This window comes from Chrysemys picta, chromosome 12 (assembly GCF_011386835.1).
Source record: "Chrysemys picta bellii isolate R12L10 chromosome 12, ASM1138683v2, whole genome shotgun sequence".
Classification (NCBI taxonomy): Eukaryota; Metazoa; Chordata; order Testudines; family Emydidae; genus Chrysemys; species Chrysemys picta.
The window spans coordinates 12,041,144-12,065,355 of NC_088802.1; the positions used below are offsets into that span (position 1 = coordinate 12,041,144).

At 46.9% G+C, this 24,212-nt stretch overlaps 1 protein-coding gene across 1 annotated transcript; it reads right to left on the bottom strand.

The window, feature by feature from the left end:
* Nucleotides 1-322: 322 nt before the first annotated feature.
* Nucleotides 323-16,848, bottom strand: LOC135974954 (butyrophilin subfamily 1 member A1-like). The gene is made up of 15 exons (XM_065564570.1): nucleotides 16,738-16,848; nucleotides 14,763-15,110; nucleotides 12,168-12,449; nucleotides 10,585-10,689; nucleotides 9,930-9,950; nucleotides 8,664-8,684; nucleotides 7,916-7,936; nucleotides 7,480-7,500; nucleotides 6,990-7,010; nucleotides 5,899-5,919; nucleotides 5,444-5,464; nucleotides 3,665-3,685; nucleotides 3,210-3,230; nucleotides 2,450-2,482; nucleotides 323-846 (listed from the first exon to the last, which is right to left on the bottom strand). Exons 1-15 carry the CDS (start codon nucleotides 16,835-16,837, stop codon nucleotides 338-340), a joined length of 1,566 nt encoding a protein of 521 aa, XP_065420642.1. The 5' UTR covers nucleotides 16,838-16,848; the 3' UTR covers nucleotides 323-337.
* Between the last annotated feature and the right edge of the window lie 7,364 nt (nucleotides 16,849-24,212).

The window sequence follows — 24,212 nt, forward strand, 5'->3', positions numbered from 1 at the left end:
TACAAACCGCTCCCTGCTGCTGCTTCTCCCCAACCCCTGATTGATCAATGATGTGTCCCTGCCACCCCCATGTCTGCCTGTCCCCAGCCCGGCTGTTAGTTCTGCCCCCTGCCCAGCCCCCATCTCTGCCCCTCAGGGCCCCTCTACCCCTCCTACAGCCCCAGGGGTTCTTCCCCCTCCCCCTCCCATCCCTGGGGCTGAAGGGAAGGGAAGGGGAAGGGCTTCCACAGGTGATAGAGATGAGGAGCCAGGGGCTGGGTAGATGGGAGTCCTCCAAGGTCATAGAGACTGGGGTGTGTGAGAGTAGAGAGGCTGATCTCAGGGTCTGCTGCTTGTCTCAGGGACACAGTCTGAGCCGGGATCCCCCCCAGAGCCAGGGTCGGATTCTCTCCCCAGGGACGGAGCCCGGCGGGAAAGTGAAGATCGGGGCATCGTCACCAGCATCGATAAATGTCACCTGCCCCCGGTCACAGTCCAGACAAACCCGGATCCTGCTGGGGAACCGGCTGAGGGGCAGGGGGGTCACAGGGGAGGTGAGAGCCTGGAACTGACCCAGCCACCACCCAACAGCCCAGATCCCCCCCTCAGGGTTAAGGCTGATCTCTCCCTTCCTCCCCACAGACTCTCTGGCCACCCCCACAGCCCAGTATCCTCCATCCCCCACCTCCACCTCCCAGCAGTGTCTTCCCGAGGTGAATTCCTCACAGCCCAGCACACATTCCCAATAGTTAAATCTCTCAGGGTTGTTGGGCAGATCCTGCCGTGTGTTTCCCCATCTCACACTTTTCTGATCCTCAGACAGGACGAGTTCGGGATGAGCCGTGTCTGGATCCAGAGTCACATTCGCTGGGGAGAGAGAATCAGAGCGTGAGGGGCAGAGCTCAGCACTGAGGGAGGGTTTGATGGTGACAGTGACAGAATCTGCCCCAGCTGGACAGTGACTCAGAGAATCTCCTTCCTCCAGTGTTTACCCATCAGCTCTGAGATCTCAGCACAGAGCTGGGGAGAGTCACTCCCCTGGCAGAGATGGGTCAGTGACAGGGTGAAAGTATCAGGTGGGCCAGGCCTGGGACTCAGAATCTTTCCCCTCCTGCCCCCACCTCTCCCCGGGGAGGGGACTAGAGACTCTGGGAGCCCCAGCAGATGGTAAAACTCAGTGAACATTGACAGAGCTCCCCTCCCCCTCCCACCTTAAATCTCTCTGTGTCCCAGCTGCCCCTGTGCTGGACTTTGCTATGGGGACTCCCCACCACACGTGGCCTGCTCTGAAATGTCACAGATTGGACAGCAACAGGCCAAATGGTACCAGGATTGAACCTGCCCAGAATGTCACTGCTGAGCAGCAGTCACAGCACAAAAGTACATTATCCTGAGGCAGGGACTGAGGGGCTAATCAAAGGAAGCGGGTTCATGGTGGAAGCTACGAGTGTGAGGGGAGCCAGGACAGATGAAGGTTTTGTGGGGCCATGGGCCACAGCAAGTGAGGGCCCATCCCCACCCCTTCTGCCTCCAGACCCCCTGGTCCCCACACTCCTGCTGGGGAATTACCCCGCACCCTGATGCCATTCCATGGCTGGAGTTCTGGGCGGATGGGGGAGTGGGGCAAGCACCTGAGCCGTGACCCCACTCTCTGGCAGGAGCACTGGGCAGGCAGAGCGGGTTGGGGCACAGAGATGCCCATTTTTCCGGAGCCCCTGGGAACAGGCCCCATTGTCCCAGTGGCAGATCCGCCACTAGAGAGGAGGTACAGAATAGGTGGCTGGTGGAAAGAGGGAGAGGATCATGCTAGTGATGGGGAGACTAAAGTGACATCCTGTTTACCAGAGACAAGACTATGCTGGGGTCATGGTGCACGGAGAGAGGAGAAAACAGACAAGCTCACAGTGCTGATCACAGGAGCTTCCCAGATATGTATAATAGAGCCAGGGGAGCCCCTGTCTGTGATCAAGGCTCTGTTCCTCTGCTTGAGACTGGAGCAAGGGTCTCACACAGACACAGTCCCTGATCACCCTGTCAGTGTGGGGTGACTGCAGAGCTCCTGGCTTTCTTCACAGGGGAAAAGATGAAGGAAGAAACAAAGGGACACTGGAGATCGGACATCAGCACAGGGAGATAGAACAAACTCCCCCTGGAGAAGTGGCTATGGAGGTGCATGTCCCACTGGTTCTGTGCTTTGAGTGGCAGCTGCTATCACACATCTCTGCAGGGTGCAGTGCACATGCGGGCAGTGAAGAGGCTGGAAGAGTAGATGCAATATGCTATAGATTCATTATGGTGTGGTAGGACATACGAACAAACCCCACCTCACCTTGTGATGCGCCGTGAAATGAAGGGTGCTGGGGAGGTCTGCCCTGAACTATCTCCTCTACTCCCAAATACAAAGAAAAAGAGGCACATTGCCTCATCGGAACAAATATTTGGACATTGATAAAATATAATCTTTAATTACCTTCTTCTATAGGTGCCACGGATCTTCTCCACCCTAAAACCAGCCATATAATTAGAGAGGAGAGCAGATCTGAACATGTATTGCATGATTCAATATTGTACAAACTAATATACTGGGGGAAAAGAAAGTTATAAGTTCAACACAACCTCCACTGGACTGCATGAGTGATTCTCTCCCAGGGTGGATCTTCACTGCAGAGTTAGCTCAGGATCTTACCTGGCTGTTGCCCCAACCTGTTTCATGCGCAAGCACAAAAAATCTGACTCAAGTTTGGTGGTGCTTTGCACCCAGGTTAGCTGGCAAGACTTTGGGTAGAGGCGATAGCCCAGGTACCACTTTAATTCAGGTTGGTTACATGCCCACTTTGCAGTGTGGAGGAAAGATAATCATCTCAGGTGCTGATAGTCCACCAGTCCCTTCGCACAATTCCTTCTGGGCCATATTTTTTTGGCCATTACCTACTCTACTACTGTATTGCTTATCAATTTTTCAAATTAGCTTTTAGTGTGAAATTCATCCAGTTTAGTCTTTCCCCACATTTTATAAAGTTACATTAACAAACAAACCCCCAAAGACTGATGATGATGATGATGATAAAAATAAAAAAAGCAAACAAACTAACTACAAATGTTTCCGATTGCAACAATTTTAAAATTTAAATCTAAAAGCAAACAACCCCACCACCATTAAACAAACAGCCACATGAGACTCCAAACTGGTATAAAAAGTTTCTTTTCAGAGGAAGAATAATGATACTTACTTATCTCGTTATCTCGTTTCTCTGAAAATGAAAGAGAAAGAAATGGTATTTTTTAGGCATTTCCCTTTTCTTATGTTTTTTTTTCTCTTTATCATCAATATGACAGAAAAGGCTGAGAGAAATCAACATCTTCTTCAGGACATCAGACAAGAGGATCCAGTGGTCCCTTCTGATCTTAAACTCTGTGACTCTATTGCATATCAGTTTTTCAAAGTAGCTTTTGGTATGAAATCTCTCCACTTTAGTGGTTCCCCACGTTTTATACAATTACACTAACCCTTCCACAAAAGAATAATAATAAAAGGAAAGTAAACAAAAAAAAGAGGTTTCATATTACAACAAAATTGTAGAAGTTAAATTTTACAGCGAACTCCACAATATTTAAACAAACTGCCACATGAAGATCCAATTACAAAAAAAAAAATCCTTTTCAGAGGATGGAGAATGACACTTACCAATTTCTATATCTCGTTTGCCTAAAAATTCAAACAGACACAAAATGTTTGTTAGGTGTTTTGCTTTTCTTAAGTTTTATTTCTCTTTATCATCACTATGCCAGTTAAGACAGATTACTTCTATTCTTCAGGAAATCAGACAAGACCAGTGGGGCCCAAACTTTTCCCATCACTCCCCTCTTGAGTAATGGAATCTGTCTGCGCCCCCCCCCCCCCATTACAGCCCAGTTGGCTCAGCAGTGGATCTTGGGCTGAAGGCAGAGCTGGGTGCAGAACTGGGGATGGGGGAGGAGCTGGGGCTAGAGGCAGAGCTGGCCTGGGGGAGGAGAGGGAATTTGGTAGGAACTGGCCTGGGGGCGGAGCAAGGGGAGGACTGGAACTGTGGCAGTAGCCACAGCCTGATGGGGGGTTAGGAGGCGGAGCACAGCTGCAGATGGGATTGGATCTGGGCTGGGGGCAGAGCGGGGCTGGGTGGGGCTCCCTCCCCTCTCCCCATGCGGGCTGGCAGGGACCCTGCCTTGCACCTGCTCAGGGCCGGATTAAGAAAGGGGCTTTAGTGGCTGCAGTCCAGGGCCCCAGGCAAACCATGGCCCCGCAACAAGATCTCCAGACCACCAAAAGTGCTGATATTTTTGCGGGGCCCCCTTAGCCCAGGGCCGTGGGCTGCAGCCACTAAAGCCCCTGCATTCTAGCCCAGCCTGGCATTGGCGGGGAGGTGGCTCTGCGCGCTGGCATGCCATTCCCCCACCCCACCCCCGCTGGGCTGGAGCTGCGAGTGCCAGGAAGCTCAATCCATGCGCTTCCTTCACTTGCAGGCCCCACTCCCCACAGCTTGTATTGGCCAGGAATCACAGCCAATGGGAGCTGTGGGGGGCAGTGCCTGCATGTGAGCACAGGACAGCATGCGGAGCCACCTGCTCCCCCTCTCCGGGACCTGCGCCACCAAAAGGGAGCTGTCCCAGGTAAGCACCCCACAACACAGCCCCCTGTCCTGCCTCTCACCACAGCCCTGAGTCCCCTCCTGCATCCTAACTCCCTCCCAGAACCCGCAACCCCAACCTCCTGCCCTGAGCCCCCTCCCACACCCTAACTCTCTCCCAGACCCCACACCCCCAACCTCCTGCCCTGAGCCCTCTCCCACACTCCAAGCCTCTTGGCACCAGCCGGGAGCCCCCTCCTGCATCCGAAAACCCTCATCCCCATCCACACCCCAGAGCCTGCACCCCCAGTCAGAGCCCTCACCCTCTTCCACACCCACCCCCTGTCCCAATCCACTGCCACCTCCTGCACTCTGAATCCCACATTTTTGGCCCTACCCTGAAGCCTAGGGGGCCCCACAAATTCTAATAGTCCTGGGCCCCCGGAAGAGTTAATCCAGCCCTGCGCTTGCTTGAACATTCCTCCACATGCCCCTAGGGGTCTGCCCCACAGTCTGCAGACCTCTGGACTAGAGGATCCTGTCATCCCTTCTGTTCTTAAAACACTATGACTCTATAACTGTATTGCTTAGCAATTTTTCAAATTAACTTTTGGTGTGAAATTCATCCAGTTTAGTCTTTCCCCACATTTTATAAAGCTATATTAAAGTTCACCCCCCCACACAAGTTACCAAAAGACTGATAACAATAACAAAGTAAGCAAACAAAAAAGGATTCTTACTGTAACAATTTTAAGTTAAATTTAAAATCAAACAGCTCCACCACTGCTACACAAACTCCCACATTAGAATCCAAACTGGTACAAAAAGTTTATTGTCATAGGAAGGATAATGACACTTACTTATTTCTTTATCTCGTTTGTCTAAAAATTAAAGAGAAATAAATAGATATTATTGTTAGGTGTTTCCCTTTCCTTGGGTTTTATTTCTCTTTATCATCAATACGACAGTGAAGGCTGAGAGAAATCAACATCCTTTTCGGGACATCAAACAAAAGGATCCAGGGCTCTCTTCTGGTCTTAAACTCTGTGACTTTATTGCTTATCAGTTTTTCAAATTAGATTTTGGTGTGAAATCGATCAGATTTAGCGCTTCCCCACATTTTATACAATTACATTAAAGCCCACAAGAAAGAATAATAATAAAAAGCAAGTAAACAAACAAGGGGTTTTGTATTGCAACAAAATTGTAAAAGTTAAATTTAATATTAAACAACTCCAAACCATTTAAACAAACTCCCACATAAAGATTCACTTACAAAAAAAATCCTTGTCAGAGGAAGGAGAATGACACTTACCAATTTCTATATCTCGTTTGCCTAAAAATTAAACAGAAATACCCAGATTGTTTGTTAGAAATAAAACAAGAAAAGGGAAACTCCTCTTTATCATCAATATGACAGTTAAGACTGAGATATTATTTCTATTCAAACTCCTCTTAAGGAGATCAGACTAGACCAGTGGTACCCAAACTTTTCCTGTCATGCCCCTCCTTACCAGTAATGGAGTCTGTCTCAGGCCCTCCTCCCCCCTCCATTACACAACAGTTGGCTGAGTTCAGGCACTTGGGCTGAAAGCAGAGCTGGAGATAAGGGAGGAACTGGAAATAGAGGTGGAGCTGGGCTGGGGGTGGCGAGGGATTGAGGGCAGAGATAGGCTGGAGGCAGGGCAGGTAGGGGACTGGAGCTGCAATTGGGGTGGGAGCTGGGCTCGGGGAAAAGTGGAGCAGGGGCTGGGGACGGAGCAGGGGGTGGAGTGGAGCTGTGGCTGGGGCAGGAGCTGGGCTATGGGCCGAGCATGGCAGGGGCTGGGGCAGAACAGGGAGTAGAGTGGAGCTGTGGCTTGGGCCAGACCTGGGCTGGGGGTGGAGCAGGGACCGAGCGAAGCTTGGGTGGGATCGGAGCTGGAATTGGGGCAGAGAGGGGCTGGGTGGCACTACCTCCCCATGCCCCATGGGGGCTGGCTAGGGCTCTGCGATGGACCCCGTCCCCCAAACATTCCTTCGTACACTCCTAGCAGGGCACACCCCACAGCTTTTGGAACACTGGACAAGAGGAGCCAGTCATTCTTTCTGGTCTTAAACTGTGTGATTCTATTATTATATTGCTTATCAATTTTTCAAATTAGCTTTTAGTGTGAAATTCATCCAGTTTAGTCTTTTTCCCCAACTCATCAAGTGTCATTTAAAAAAACCCCACACACCATGAAAAGAATGATAATAACTATAATCAAAAGCATGAAGCAAACAAATGAAAAAGGTTCTCTATTGCAACAATTTTAAAACTTAAATTTAAAAGCAAACACATCCACCACAAGTAAACAAGCTCCCACATGAGAATTCAATCTGGTATTAAAATTTTCTTGTCAGAGGAAGGATAATGACACTTACCAATTTCTGTATCTCTTTTGCCTAAAAATTAAACAGAAATACACATATTGTTTGTTAGGAGTTTCCCTTGTCTTATGTTTCATTTCCTTTGATCTTCAATACAATTACAGCTGAGAGAGTATTATTTCTATTCAACCTCCTCTTAAGGAGGTCACGCTAGATGATCCAGTCATCCCTTCTGGTCTTAAACTCTGTGACTCTATGACTCTATTGCTATCAATTTTTCATATTAGCTTTTGCTGTGAAATGAATCCATTTTAATCTTTCCCTGTGTTTTATAAAGTTACATTACAAAACAAACCCCTATGAACTTTAACAAGAATTATAGTAATAATAAAAAAAATCAAACAAACTTAAAAGATTTCATATTGCAACAATTTTGAAAGTTACATTTGAAAACAAACACCTCCACCACAATTAAACAAACTCCCACATGAGGATCCAAATTGGTACAAAAATTTCTTATCAGAGGAAGGACAATGTCACTTACTTATTTCTTTATCTCGTTTCTCTAAAAAATTTAAGAGAAATAAATATATATTTTTGTTAGGCATTTACATTTTCTTATGTTTTATTTCTCTTTATCATCAATATGACAGTAAAGGCTGAGAGAAATCAACCTCCTCTTCCGGACATTAGACAAGAGGATCAGTGGGCCCTACTGATCTTAACCTCTGTGACTCTATCGCTTATCAGTTTTTCAAATTAAATTTTGGTCTGTAATCTATCCAATTTAGTGCTTGCCCACATTTTATCACGCTACTGTAATCCCCCAACCAAAAAGAAACAATAATTAAAAAAGCAAACATGCAAACAAACAAAATGAGGCTAAATGTTGCAACAGAAGTGTAGAAAATTGAAAAGTGAACAATTCCACAACTATTAAACAAACTCTCACATGTCAGAAGAAGGATAATGACACTTACCAACTTCTATATCTCGTTTCCCTAAAAATTAAACAGAAAGACACATATTGTATGTTAGGAGTTTCCCTTTTCTTTTGTTTTATTTCTCATTATCATCAATATGATAATTAAGGTTTAGAAACTATTTTTATTCATTTTCCTCTTAAGGATGTCAGACTAGATGATCTGGTCATCCCTTTTGGTCTTAAACACTGTGATTCTATTATATTCATAGAATCATTAGACTGAAAGTCTAATCCTCTGCACTTGTGGCAGGACTAAGTATTATCTATTCTAGACTACCCTGACAGGTGTTTGGAGTTTTTAAAGAGCAGGTTAGACAATGAAGGAGATTCTACATTCTCCTTTATTCAGTTTATTTCATTTATTACCTACTCTGCCTGTTAGGAAGTTTTTCCTAATGTCCAGCCGAAACCTCCCTCAATGCAATTTAAGCCCCTTGCTTCTTGTCCTATCCTCAGAGGTTAATGATAACAATTTATCTCCCACCTTCTTGTAACAATTTTTCATATACTTGAAAACTGTTATCATGCCCCCCTTCAGTCCTCTCTTCTCTAGACTAAACAAACGCACCTTCCTGTCCCTCTGATTAAAAGAGGGCCAAAACTGAAAGACTTTCTCACTGGGAGGGGGCACTAAGTGTGTTAACCATTAAACCACCTAACCCACCGATGACTCTATTACACTTCTACAGAGGGATCCAATTGTGTACAAACATTTTCTTCTGAGGGAAGAAAATGACACTTACCAATTTCTAGATCTCGTTTCACTAAAACATAAACAGAAATAGATATCAAAATTGTTATGAGCTTTCCTTCCCTTATATGTTATTTCTCTTTATCATCAATACAAAGTTAAGGCTGGGTGATTATTTGTATTCAACTTCCTTTTTTCTATTGCTTCCCCACAAACACACCCCCAATAACATTTTGGTGTGAAGTTTATCTAGTTTAGACTTAATCTAGTTTTATAAACTTTGGGGTAACACACCCTGTCCTGGGGCACAGCCCCTTCCCATTCAGGAAGAGACAAAAACTCCTCTGGGCTCAAGTGACCTCATTCCCACAGGGCCTGCTCCACTTGGAAGAAATGATCTTCCAAGGGAGAGGTTGTCACAGGAGGGGGCAGCAACTAGGAGGAAGGCTGCTGGAACTCAGGGGAGCTGATTCTTGCAACAGAGCCACTTGGAGGAAGACAACTTACTTAGGGTATTCCGTGGGGCTGGGGAGGGGAAGCTACAACCTTTGTTGGAAAAATTCCAAACCCTAATGGGCTGCCCTGTCTCTTCCACAAAGAAGCAGGCACCAACAGGCACCAGGTCCCCACCCCTGCTAATCTCCTGGGGTGCCCCCCGTGGGGGCCCCCAAAGCCGGAGTCCGGGGCAGCTGCCCCTTTTGCTCCTCCCCTCCATCAGCTGACGGTGGGGGGGAAGTCAGCTGTGTGCGGTCCGGTCCAACAGCCGGCTCTTACCAGAGCGCCGCACTGGCCCACATCGGCCCACTTTCACCTCTGTCTCCATTGATCTGGGGACTAAGGCCCAGACAGCTAAGCAACACCCATATTTATGTCGCCTAGCCTGCCCAGAGAGCAAACAGTCCTTTCCCCCCATTGGGTAACAATGTCCATATAGCAGAAACTGAGGTAAACACAGGTTTCATAAAAATATTGCAGAAAATTCCCACTTCATCACACCTTCCTGAACAAGCCAGATCTCTGTAGATTCTTTTGAAAGACTCTGAGACTGAGGGCTTATCTGTGCTGGAAACTTACACCCCTCAGATATGTAGCTATATAAATCCAACCCCGTATTTGGAAGGACTTTTACGGGGAATGGGTCTCTGGAAACATCCAAACAGGCCCTAAAATGGTCCAACCTATTACATACACATCAACCCTCCTCAACCCGACAAACACAGAGAAGTAAAAATAAATCAGAGAAAACAACAAATCTATATACAGTTGTGTGACTGTGGTCAAAAATTGTATTTGTGGAAAAAGGGAAATTGAAACTTACCAACTTCTTCAGTAAGTTTCTCTGAAAAGTACAGAAATAAATATAAATTATTCTCATTGCCTTGCTTCATGAAACAGAGTTAAAAGGCTACATCCTATAGGTACAAAATTCATTAGGAGCATGGAGGGGAAAGTCCAATTTATTTGGAAATTGGGCTGGTACTTTTTATGGATGAAGTTCAGCAGGACATGGACAGTTGTGTCTGAGTTATATGATCATGGGTATGGTTTTTACTGATTTACGACAGGGGCGTGTCTATACGGCCTATCACTGTAATGTCGAGGTGCATTACACTTTAGCAAAAAAAAAAAAGAAAAGAGAGAGAAAGAGAGAGAGAGAGATGAGGTGAAATATGAGAGGCTCGGCTTTGCAGAACCTTCTCTCAAGTGGGACCAGAGACAGAAAGCAATAGCTGCCTGAGAACTGGGAAGAGAGGGAGATGGAGGACCAAGCAGAACAGAGATGTATCTGCTATGATCCGATTCAGTTCTATTGTCTCAGACTCTCCTCTGCCCCCACCCTCTATCACATCCATTCTTCTTTATTTAAGACCAGATCAGCAGATCACACATTCTTTTCATGTTAAATCCCTAAATTGCCCTTATTTATTAGAAAAAAACTTTATTTACAGTATATTTCTCCTTCTGATATTTACCTTTCATTTTAAAGAGATAAACAGTGAGGCCAATGAAACCAAACAAAACCACCAGGATCACACTCAGAGCCACCATCCAGGGATTCACCCTCGGGAAAAAGGAATCTGAAAAACAAAACACCCAGGGCTTGCCTTAGTTTGGAAGTGGTGACTAAGAGCAGATTTTTTTTTTCACACAAATACATAAATAGTGCCCAGCAGGATTTGTGTGAGCTAAGAGTGAAAGAATGGCCATGTCTACACTACACAAAAGATCAGAAACTGTTTTTAAATACGGCTCCAATCAACACAGCTTTACCACTGATTTATCCTTGAAAACACAGCCCTGATTTGATTTATTGCTATTCAGAGGGCCACAGAGATCAGAGGCAAATTCTCAGCTCATAAAACCCCATTGACTCTAACAGGGTTATACCAGAAAAGAATTTGGCTCTTAGCAGTAAGCAATATTCAGAAACTGCCAGTTTAATTAGCATATTTTTGAAAAATCCACAGTTACCCCCTAATATTGGGAAAAAACATAATCATAATTGTCCGCACACTTGTGCAGCAAATTAACTAATTTCCATTTGCTGTTCTTGTGTTCACAGTGATTTGGTCATCTAAACAGGATGGAATTTTCAAATGTGCCTAATGTCTTTTCCGCACATGGTATGTGCTCTGATTTAGTGAACCTGGGGCAACCCTCTTATGGGGTCATTCTTCAATTGGTTCAAGAGATGACAACGTAGGAGCGTTGCACCAATTTGAATAAATTGATGAACAAAACCTTAAACCACAAATCAGCTTCTTAGTGCTCTATCTCCATTTAGCTGAAGTCGATGAGGAATTGATTGAAGCTAAATCTATGTAGGGCACTCTGAAACTTATACAAGAAATGTTCACACAAGCGGGTGTCATCCATTAACTAGTTAATCAGTACATCCTTTGTGTGTAGACAAGGGGTAAAATGAGTCCTTTTGTGGATCCGGCCAAAAGTAAATTAAGGAGCGCAAGTCCCATTGAATGTCAGTAAAAACAACATCACATGACTTAGGTGACATTTCACAAAAGTAATGAAGTTGGTGAAGTGAACAGATCACTAGAGCCCTGTGTGGATACAAAATTGGTATCCGCATCCAATCTGCAATCCCCCAAAATGAGGATATCTGTGGATATAAAGCAGATATCTGTGGGTTTACAGGGCTCTACAGATCACAGTCAAGCCAGAGTACAAAATTTACCACATTCAAAAAAACCATTAAGGTGAATTTAAGGTTACAGGAACCTGCTGCATCAGTGGATTGAGTGAAAGTTCCCTCTCAAAAAGGTTGGAGTGTGTGTGTGTGTGTGCGTGCGCACTAGAATATGAGGAAAGTCGAATTTAAAATTAAATTTACATGAAATTCAAAATGTTTATAGTCTGAATACTCACAATTAAGGGAATCAAATTGCTTAAAATGTAATCCTGTAAAGACACTATCTTCTGTGTTTGTGCATGGATTATGAAATAGCCAACACAGATGTTTCAGTTCTTTTCTTCCTATGTTTTGTTTCGTTTCTAGTGGTGGTGAGTTCAGTGTGGGATTTGGATGGTAACTGACCTGCTATATAAACTGCTGATTCCTTTTCTTGATTGAGAACGGTGTTCCTGAGGCAACAAGACAAGTTTTGGTTTGAATGTTCTTTTACAATGAGAGCAGTTTCTGTTTCAAACAGGCCGTTATCCCCTTGGGATGTTGTTTCAGAGAGTGATGGTAAATGTTGCCCATTGAGATCTTTCCACAGCACTTCAGGCTCTGGGTACCAACCAGCTGATTGACAAACCACCCGAATCCCTCCATCTTGGTGACCCTCCACAGAGATAAGAGGAGCAGAGCCCAGACCTAAGGGGAAATACATAAAGGTGTCAATTCCATATGTTAATAAAGCAGAAGGGACAGTTTGTGAATCCCTTACTCACACTAGACAGCACTAATTCATGCGGGTAGTCAGTAGAAGGGATAAATGAATACTGGAATGTCTGAAATCCCAATACTCATGGACACACACAAATTTGAACAAATATTTAAAATAGTTTCACTGAGTCAGTGGGAGATATTGTCATCTCAACACAGGCGTAACTGAGTGCTGACACCTTTGGAGATATGATAATGTAGATAACTAAATAGGATCTGAACTTTAGAAAATCTGATCATTAGGGAATTGGATAGATATATATATTTAAAAAAAATCTAATTGGCTTCATGATGAAAGTGTTAAAGCAGCAGGGGAATAATGCTCAGTCTTGTCTAAGAGTGATAAATGCATAATTTCCCCTCCCAACTAGGACACTCTGCACTCCATATCCACCATAGTAATATGATTATGGTATGATTATGATAAATTATGTTGCATCTTGTACAACATGTGTCAAGTAAGGTGTCAATGGAAAAGTTATGATTGGCTGAATGATTATCCTATTTGTATGCATGTATCATTTTTGTATCTGGAGTTATGAATATTGACCATGCATCTGTATTTCAAATGTGCTTGTTCTGGGTAACACCCACAACCAGCCTTTCAGGTACAACAGTGAAGAAGCTAGACAATGCTAATGGCTCATCAGCGAAAACAATGGGCCATGGAAAAGTCTTGTCCTCACTAGTGGACACTTCAGACAACCTATGGATAATGGCTGCCATGACTCATCAAGCATTCAGGGGGATGTGACTAGACCCATGATACTGAATTCCATTTTGATACCTGTACTTTTCCACAAACTGGGCTGGGAACTTGGCTTGGAACAAAGGGGTTCCCACCATATAAAATAAACTGTAAAAGGGGGAAGTGAGATCACCAATGGGCCTCGCTTGCCCCACAACTCAACACCTGGATATACCTCTGGAAGAGTACAGACTTTGAACTGGGGAAGTGATGGTCCCAGGTGGGAAAGATGGAAACCCTGCCTGTGTATGAAACATCTATAAACTGTTTGTACTATCTAACATGGTGAGACATTTTTAGATTCAAATCCTGTGTGGTATATTAGCCTTAGATTAGGTTTTTGTTTATTTGCTTAATAATCAATGTTGATCTGTTTCCTATCACTTATAATCACTTGAAATCTATCTTTCTGTAGTTAATAAATCTATTTTATATATTTTTTACCTAAAACAGTGTGGTTTGAGTGAAGTGTTTGGGAAAAATCTCAGCTCAATTAACAAAGGTTTTGTGCATATTCCTCTCCACATTGAGGGAGGGGTGAAGTGGGTAATTGTAATAATCTTTATTGGTCAGGCTCTTGACTAGGACAGGATGGTACAGCTCCAGGGTCCTAGGTTGGGGAGCTGGGGAGTGTTTTGGCTGAATCCTCACTATTGTTGGTTCATGAGTGCTGGCCAGATGCATTCATGCACAAAGATGGGTGTAGTCCCTACCTGTGGATGTTGGTGTGAGTGCAAGTGTGGAGGGCTTTAAATATGGAAATATAACTAACTATCTCATAGAACTGGAAGGGACCCTGGAAGGTCATTGAGTCCAGCCCCCTGCCTTCACTAGCAGGACCATGTACTGATTTTGCCCCAGATCCCTAAGTGGCCCCCTCAAGGATTGAACTCACAACCCTGGGTTTAGTAGGCCAATGCTCAAACCACTGAGCTATCCCCCCACCTTTTGCAGCTTGTCACAAGATTGCAGTGCAAGAGGGAACCCAGACTGGTAAGAGAGGGCTCAGCTGTACCCCAGTTCCAAATGGTACGCCAGGGGAAGCCATCACACCCACCACCACCATTATACAGTCTCAGCAAATAAGCACACTGCTTTTGATTTTAACTACACCGTGAGGAACATCCAACAGTGAACCAATGAGAAAGCCATAAAAGTCTGTCAGTCCCACCTTAGCCACACATCCTAGAAATGACTGCAGAGCAACTGGAAGGCCGTATTTGTCCAGAAGTCTTTTCCTTCTTAACTAAAGAACGCTTTGGGGTCAGTCAAGATTGGGTGAGAAAGTGCCTTGGCCATCCTAAAAATGTTTTTAATAACATGTTGGGAAAGTTTCCAGCATATTTTCCCTGGTATAAAAGTGGCTGTTTGCTGAAAATTAGATACACTGTGTTATTGGGAAATATTTCACAAGCAGGGAGTCACAGTTGTTGTAATTGGAAAGAACAAAGCCTGCAGACCACACACAGCTAAAACTGTTACAAGCTACTGACCTGCTACCCGCAGTTCCAATACAGTTTCTCCATAAAAAGTATCGTCTTGAACAAAACAGAGGTATATTCCTTCATCAGAGCGTTTGATCTTGAGAATCCTCAAGGGAAAGTTTCCATCTGTGAGTCCAGCTTTCAAAAGCTCCGTCCTTCCCTGATACTCTGACATCTGCCCTTCATACTGATCCTTCCCATCACGATACAGGTGCACAAAGGATACAAACTCAGATCGGAACCATTTCACCTCCATGTTTGCAGCGCTCATCCTTGGGGACAGGTGACAAGGTAACACAGTTTCCTGACCCAGGATGGCAGTGACAGGGTCAGGGGGTCCAATCACTGTGAACTTTGCTGGAAAATGCACCAGGAAAGCAACAACAACAAAAAGCGGGTCAGTGGAGAATGGGAATTTGATATGAAGGGCACAGTCAAGAGGTTCCATTTCAGACAAACTTTCCAAAAACTTCAGCCAGGGACAGACACCTGGCATGGAACATTTCAGCTGAATGTTTGATAGCAGTGCTCATGGGCAGTGAGACTGGTGCTCTGTTATAAGAATACTCAGCCTGTGTGTATGGCACAGCACACAGCACTGAGATGGGGTGTGGCGCTGATAACAGGCAAACTTGGTGCATGACCCAGACACAGATCATGGGACAGAGAGAGGGGAGCTAAGAATTAGTAGGTTCAGTGCATGACAAAGGCACACAGTGCTGACATGGGATGGGAAGCTGAAGACAGGTGTATTCAGTCCATGTCACAGTCATACATCAGAGAAACTGAGGCAGGGAAATGGTAATGGACATTTTTGGTGTATAGTTGAGACAAGCTTGCTATTTAACAGCCAATTTTTCTGAGTGATCTCAAACTGACACGCGTACTGACATTGCCATGAAATTTGCTGGGCCTCACCAGGAATAAGGGTAGGGCTAGTGGGCCATATTTGGTGTTCTTTCACCGAGGTGTTAAAGTATGGTTCAATACTTCACATGCTCAAGAGACCAAATAACCAAACTTAGTGAACATTATTGCCCAAAGACAAAACAGTACACTACATAAAGGAGACATATAAATCCTCCTCCCAGGAGGCAATTCTTATCTTGCAGCATACTCACCTTACACAAAAGGTGTGCTTGAAAAATACACCCCAAACCCACTTATACCATGGCTGTTTACAAGTGAAAAAGCACTTTAAACATCACCTAAGATCCAACCCACCAGTTTCTTAACTTGTTGTTCTGTATCTTGCTTAACCCTTTCTTGGATACCACATTCCAAACCAGGTGGGTGTAGAGGTACATCCCAAGCAGTGCTAGGACAAACCATTCAAGGCTTTGATAGGCTTCCTATTTTCTATTGTGAACACTAACTTAAGATTTGTCAAGTGTTGTGGGATATTAGATATTGGTGAACAGAATAGTGGGAAGAGCATAATACATTCAGTTAACTTCCTAACTCTCTCTCTCTCATGTATATTATGGGACTATTGTGCACATAATGCCTAATAATACGGTGTATACTACACCTAACATATATGGAACAGCTAACAGGCCCAATTTAAAAAGTCACATGACATCAATATATTCTGGTTCTTCTTATGTTTTTGTGCACATTAGTCTCAAACTAGGGCTCTGATCTTTTTTACATCTGAAACCCACTAAGTTATTTGATTTTATTATTGTTATTATTAAACACTTCAGTAAGTGTCCACCCAGTGCTTTGGGCATCTTTGACAATCTTTTAAAAATACTTGGGTGAAGAAACAGACCTGGGCACTATCCCAGGAGCAAATAAAATAATGGAGCAGCATCAACACAATCAGGGCAAAGGTTGAATAATGAAGGTGCTGATCTTGCTGTGTGGTTAAGTTTACAAACTGTGAGTAGTTCCATTGACTTTGAGTGAAGCATGTTGTTAAGACACTTCAGGGACCTAATTAAATCCTCTAAGGAACAGCAGACACAGGGCAGATTCCTACCTGATTCCATCCTGTGAACATAACAAGTAAGGAAGAAAATAATAAAACCAGAGAGAGGGGAGCTGGCTCTGGAGATGTGACAGAATGAGAGAACCTTCATCTTCACTGTAACTTGATCTAGACAACAGGAAGAAGGAAGAAAAAAAACTTATAGTGAGCATAACACTGGCTAACATTAAATCATTAAAGTCAAATATTAAAGAGGACACATTGATTTTTCCCCATCCCTACAAAATCCACGTTAAAAATAAAAGTCAGATCGGTGTAAAAGTTGCTAGAAATTCTGTCAATGAAGAAAAAAGATTTAAAGAATGAGAAAGCATGTGTGTCAGAGAGAGATATTTTTTTTAACCCATTTCTTTTCTTTCAACATATCAGAGGCAAAATGATTCAGTCCCATAAACAAAGTTATTAAGTAATGTGGACCACAGATAAAGGCGCTTCATAAAATTAGATTTGCAAGAGTTTGTAACTTACTTTACAAAACTGAAATATACAATTAGTTAATTCATAGCAAATCTCCCTTTGAATGCATTGAGAGCAGGATCAGGTCCAGTTTTCTTGAATAAAACATAGGAGCAAAGAAATAGATTCTTAAATCAAATAACCAGAATAGTCTGGAGTTACATTATAATGAAAGGAGAGGGGGAAATAGCTCATGTATCATTTTGAATGTATAATTCAAATGCAAAGTTTATATTCAGAGTCAGACACATTTATCCTGGGATTATTAGATCATTTTGCAGTTAATAATTCATGCAAGGAATAAATGTGTACTAGGAGATATCAGAGAGCAAAGGAGATGGTATTCAAGTGACAGAAGCTCACTTACCTGATACATCCTGGAAATAAGTTTTGGAACAGTTTTGAGCTCTCTTTGGTGTTCCAAGGTTTTCTAAAATCCTCATCCATTCTCCTCTAGTTAGTTTACATTGTCAGTGACTATTTCAGTGATGAAACTGAAAAAATAATTCTTACTAAGATATTACAGAGACAAAGAGTTGAATCCTGGTCTATCCTTCCGAATTTCTGCCAAAATGGTGTTTATTTTTTATTGGACACTGAATGTGTCTCTCTCGATGCCTTCCAAAAGTGAAAGTAGAAAAGGAACTGGAATGCTATGGTGATTTCAGTCCCTACCACACCTGCATTACGGTTTGGAGATAAGGCTCCTCTCCCAAAGAAGTCCTCCTAGCGTGCCAGTGTTGGTGGCAGCAGAGTCAAATATCCAAGTGCCCCCAATCTGGCTGAAGGCAATGAGAATTTCAAAGAGGCTCAGCTTGTTACTCTTCAAGAACTGCTAAATTCTGTCATAATAAGCATTATATTTTTCATCTCATGCTCCAAATGGAAACTCTCCTTTGGATTACTTCAGTAATAAACAACCTTTGTACTGCTACACTGGAGTTAATGGTGAAGTGAGTGTCTTTATTGCTGTAAGGTTGAAGGTTAAAGCCCAACCCATCTCTGTTCTCAGATAGGAGTTAAACAGGGTTCAAACTGTGTTAGTTGATTCTAAGTTGTGATTGGTCAGCAGACATGGTGCTCTCTTTGTGACAGGATCCCCAGGGCACAGTCTGGAACTAGGGTACTCCTGTGACCCCTTAACTCTCCAGCCTAGCGTGTGTCTCACAATGCTTTGCTAGTGACAAGAAACAACCCCCTTCAGGTGCTGTTATCACTCAGCAGAACAGCAGGGGGAGCCTCACACGCAGCTAGATTGCCTGAATGCTCCCGGAGCCACTCATGAATCACACAGAGAAAGGAACCAGACAATTCACCCCAGGTCCCAGCCTTACTCCTCAGAGCTGTACCATCTTGCCCTGGCCAGAAGCCTGACCAGTGTACATTTATTACCCAGTCCACGCCCCTTCAATGTGAAGAGGACATGCATCAGCTTTTGTAAACTGAGCTGAGATTTCCCAGGCACTTCAGTCAAAACACACTGTTTTTGGTAAAATATAAAATAGATTTATTAGCTACAGAAAGATCGATTTTAAGTGGTTATAAGTGCTAGGCATAAAAGGTCAGAGATTTTTACCAAAGAAAATAAGAGATAAACGTACAATCTAAATCCTAAACCTTATTACACATGCATCCGACGAAGTGGGTATTCACCCACGAAAGCTCATGCTCCAATACATCTGTTAGTCTATAAGGTGCCACAGGACTCTCTGCTGCTTTTAAAGACCAACACGGCTACCCCTCTGATACTTATTACACTAGGCAGTATTTAGATCAAGCAATTTTCTCACCCCACTGGATGTTACAGTTCTTCTTTGAGTGTTTGTTCATGTCCATTCCAAGGACGCATGTGTGAGCACAGTACCTGGAAGATTTTTCCCCTAGTAGGTAGCCATAGGGTCGGCTAACCCTAACCCTAACTTTTATGGTGCCCAATATAGAGCCCTGCCGACCCGCTACCCCCTCAGTTCCTTCTTACCTCCAGTGATGGTAGCTGGAACTTCCCCTTGCTCTTCTCTTGTTTTGGCAAGTGGATTATCAGTGCTTTAGCAGTCTTTGTATATAGTTAGCCTATAGTAGTAAAGTACAGATAGTTGTTAGCAGTTCTAAAAAAGTTTCCGCAGGGGGTCCCCCCATTTACCCCTTCAGTTACTGGGGCATGCCTCATTCCCCAGGCTTCAATACCTGCCAGTCGTGTGTGAAGTGCATGCCGAAAAGTGACCCTCACTCCTCCTGCTTATATTGCCTAGGTGAGGGTCATCAAAGAGACCACTGCAAAATTTGTTGGGAACTCCAACCAAGGACTATCAAGGAGAGAGAGCAGTGGCTCAAGATTCTTCTTATGGAGGCAGTCCTCCAGCCTCAATCAGACCCTGGCACCGGGGACCCTGCCCCCAACACATTCTCCTCCACAAGGAGTGACCAGTGTCAGCATAGAAGGATGCGGCACCAAAGAGGAAAGCTGGCAGGGAACGGCACTGGCATGCAGCCTCTCGGTGGCATTCTAGCCTTTGGCACTGGTCTCAATCACCAGCGTACACGCACACACACACATAAAAGCCAGACGGGGGCTGATCCCGCCTGGCAAGACTCAGGGACCAGCCACCAGTGGCACCTCAGATGGGCCACGACTCTGAGACTCAGATGGAAGCCATGTTGACTCCTGCCCAAGCAAGGCAGTTGAGTCCAGGCCAGCCTCAGTCACCGCACCCATTGGAGCAGTTACCATTACCGTCCACTCCGGAGGCTTTCCACGTGGCGCAGGACCTATTATGGCTCCCAGCACCACTCTGGCTGCTGAGACAAGAGATCATCCCGGCACCACAGGCTCCATTCCTGCCCCCCACCCCCCTGCCGCCCGTGCAGTCTAAGGGGAAGCTGGTGATGATGGCGTGCCGATCACCATCTCCTCGGCACCAGCCTATCACGGAGCCACCACCCAGAGAGCACAGTCAGTCCCCTGCTTCTCTAAAATCCACCTCGAGAGGAGCGGCCCCACCATGGTCCTCTCACTCGGAGTCAGAGTCAGACTCATACCGCTCCAACTACAGCAGGAGCAGGAGATCATCCTCTCGACACCATAGGTGGCCCCGCTCGATGCAATGGGCCCCTCAGTGGCAGAATGCTCCTCAGTGGCCCTTTCGGACTCCTTGGGCTTTTCATCAAACCCAGGACAGAAGCCAAGGGTCTCACTCAGAGGTGGCATCAGTGTTCATCCCATCATGCTCAGCTGAGCAGTTGCCTCACACATTGACTCCAGCACCAATGACGGCACTGACACTGAATGCATCGGCACCGGAGGCACCAGCAGCCCCAATCCCAGCTTCGGGGCCCGACGCACCGACCACACTGACAACGGGCCCTGCACCAACATAGGTACCAATAGCAGCACCAGCACCAATGGCAACGGCACCTATGGCACCTCAGCAAGCGCCGGGACTGATGTCGGCACGGAAACCCATGCCAATCCTGGCACCAGGACCAGCCCAGCCCCCAGTTTTTCCCTCGGGCTCAAAGGATCCCTTGGGTGGGGATGAGAGAGAGCAACTACCTCCTCTGGTGGCCTCCTCCTCTTCCTCCTCAGCAGATGAGGCCCTGTTGGGCACCTCAGTAGCCCCAGTCCTGGAGGATTCAAGAGCGTTGCAGAAGCTGCTGTGCCGGGGTGCCCAAGGGTTGGGCATTAAGGCAGAGGAAGTAGTCGATGATGCCGCCCCAGGGGTGGACATTCTGGCTCCCTCTGTCCCTTCCCGGATCGCTTTGCCACTCATAAAGATGATCACAGACATGTGCAAAACACTTTGGCAAATCCCGGCCTCGCTGCAACCTACAGCTAAGCGCAACGAGCGCCGGTATTTTGTGCCCTCCAAGGGCTATGAGCATTTATACTCGCATCCCCAGCCTGACTCTCTGGTGGTGGATGCTGTCACGGAGTATTGGGGAACTCAGGGCCCTGCACCCCCGGCTTCCTGCGATTCACCATGACTCTCAGCCAGCCAGTAAAGCAGAAGGTTTATTTGGATGACAGGAATACAGTCCAAGACAGGTCTTGCAGGCACAGACAACAGGGCCCCCCTCAGTTAGGTCCAGCTTGGGGTCCCAGGGCATCCCAACCCCCCTCAGTTTGGGGGGTCAGAGCCATCTCTGCCTCCCAGCCATCTCTCCAGCTCACTTCCCACACTCTGCCTTCAGCGACCCCTCCCACAGCCTTTGTTCAGTTTCCCGGGCCAAGGTGTCACCTGGCCTCCAACCCCTTCCTGGGTTCTCATGTTACATGCTCAGGTATGTTCCTTCGGGCAGACTCCCATCCCCCAATGCAGACTATCCTAGTCACACTCCCCTGTCAGCATTCACACACCACAGTAAGAACAGTCCCAGTTCGTCACATCTCCCCCCTTCGAGACCGAACTGAGCAGGGTCACTTTAGCCAGTGACCCGGGGAAGTTCGAACCTACCCCCGTTCCCATGGATGCCCCCGCATCCCTCCCATTCCTTGGTGAGAATTACACCAGGCCCCTCCAGTTTCATGCCCCCCCTTAGGTCGGGGGTGCTTGATGGCACTCGCAGTTCGCATGTGGGAAGGTTTATGCGGCCTGTGCCCTTTTCCCACCCCCATACCTCTGGGGTTCCAACTGGGCTGTGGTCTTCTCCCAGCGCTCCAGTCTGGAGGTCTGTGCTTTGGGCTCTCTTGGTTTAGAGCCGCCCTTTTAACCTTGGCCACCCTCCGGAAAGGATCCTTTATGCTGGGCAAGGGTCCTAAAGCTGTTTTCCCCTTGTCCCGGGCCTTCCTCCCCCTCTGACAGGGGTCACAGGATCCGCAGTACTGTCGGACAGTAACAAAGACCCCAGGCCAGTAAAAGCTCCGTAGCAGCCTCTGCTGGGTACGCCAGGTTCCCTGGTGCCCTGAGAGGGGAATGTCATGGGCCCGGCACAGCAGCTGGCGGCGATACTTCTGGGGTACCACCAGCTGCCTCCTGATCCCCCCTGACTCCATTTTCCCTGGGGGAGCCCATTCTCGGTACAGGAACCCCTTCTCCCACAGGAACCTTTTCCAGCCACCTCGTCCCATGGTCTGTACCGCATTGAGGTCGGCCAGGTCCCTTATCTTCCGCAAGGAGGGATCTCTCTGCAACTCGGCCTGGAACTCAGCAGTTGGGACAGGGATGGCCACCTGCTCTTTCTCGCCCGCTGGGTCTGAAGCTGCAGCCTCCCTGAGCCGTGTCCCTGGGCGTTCCCTCCCCACCAGGTTAGGGTCCTGCGCCTCAGGCAAGGCACCCCCCCCAAGGCCAGGGCGCAGTGCCCCTCGCCGGCTCTGACTGCGGGTCACAACCAGTGCCCTTTGGGGGTTGCTTGGCCAGTTCTCCAGGTCCCCCCCCATCAATACCTCAGTGGGCAAATACGGGTATACCCCCACATCCTTGGGGCCCTCCTTGGCCCCCCACTTCAGGTGTACCCTTGCCACGGGCACTTTGACTGGTGTTCCGCCCACCCCCATCAGGGTCAGGTAGGTGTTGGGCACCACCTGATCTGGGGCCACCACCTCGGGCCGGGCCAGCGTCACCTCTGCGCCCGTATCCCAGTATCCATTGACCTTCCTCCCATCCACCTCCAGGGGAACAAGGTACTCTCTCTGGAGGGACAGCCCCGCGCCTACCGTATAAACCAAAAACCCTGAGTCTGGAGCATCCAGCCCCCTAGAGGAGCTGGCCGGGAGCTCTCCTCCCTCCTTAGCAGGTGGTACTCTGCCAGCCCGCCTTCCCTGGGAATGCTGCCTCTCGCCGGGCTGGGTCTCTACCCAGTTAACCCTCTGTGGGTTCGGTCTGCTCAGTCTGTCCCTGAGTCTGGGGCACTGGGCCCGTATGTGGCCTTTTTGGCCACAGTGGTAGCAGCCCATGTCCCATGGGTCCCCTTGAGTGGGTCGGATGGTCCTGACGCTGGATGTTTCCCTCTGATGTGGTTTTTCTGTATTTTCCCACGGGGAGGTCCCATGGTGACTTTCTCTTTGCGTTGTGGTGGGACTGTTCCTTTGGGACTCCTCCCTTTTATCTCCTGACTGGCTCTTTACAAACTCATCGGCCAGCCGGCCTGCATGTCGCGGGTTCTCTGGCTTTCTGTCCACCAACCACAGCCTCAGGTCGGATGGGCACCGCTCATACAGTTGCTCCAGTACCAGCAGTTTGACCAGGTCCTCCTTCGTCTGGGCCCCATCAGCCCACTTGCTGGCGTATCCTTCCATGCGGAAGGCTAGTTGCAGATATGAGATCTCAGGGGTTTTATCCTGACTCCGGAACCTTTCCCGGTACATCTCAGGAGTCAGCCCAAACTCACGTAGCAGGGCCTTTTTGAATAGTTCGTAGTCCCCTTTCTCTGCCTCTTCCAGTTGGCGGTACAATGCCACGGCTTTGGGGTCCAGTAAGGGGGTAAGGACCCGGAGTCTGTCCGCGGGATCAACCCGGTGCAGCTCGCAGGCCGTCTCAAAGGCCTCCAGGAAGTCATCCATGTCCTCCCCCTCCTTGTGTGGGGCCAGGATGCACTTATCAAAGCTCCGTGCAGTCCTGGGTCCCCCCTCACTCACCGCAGCCGGGGGTGCGCTGCCCTTCAATCTCGCCAGTTCCAGTTCATGCTGACGCTGTCTCTCTTCATGCTGTCTCTGTCTCTCTTTCTCCTCCCGTTCATGCTGACGCTGTCTCTCTTCATGCTGTCTCCGTTTCTCTTTCTCCTCCCGTTCATGCTGTCTCTGTTGTTCACGATCCTCCAGCTCTCTCAGTTTTAGCTCTTTCTCCCATTCCAGCCAATTCCACTCCACGAATGCCGAACGTCGCCGGGAGGATCCTCTGCTGGCCGGCGAGCTTCGCCAGGAGGATCCCCTGCTGGCCGGGGGGGTCACGGCGCCCTCGGTATTTGCTGGGCTCCTCCCCACCCTTCCCCTAGGCATAGGAAGGAGGGGTCTCTGGAAGCCCTCAGCAGCCGGCTGACCACTCCCAGCTGGGACAGATACTGGTGCCTGCGCTGCA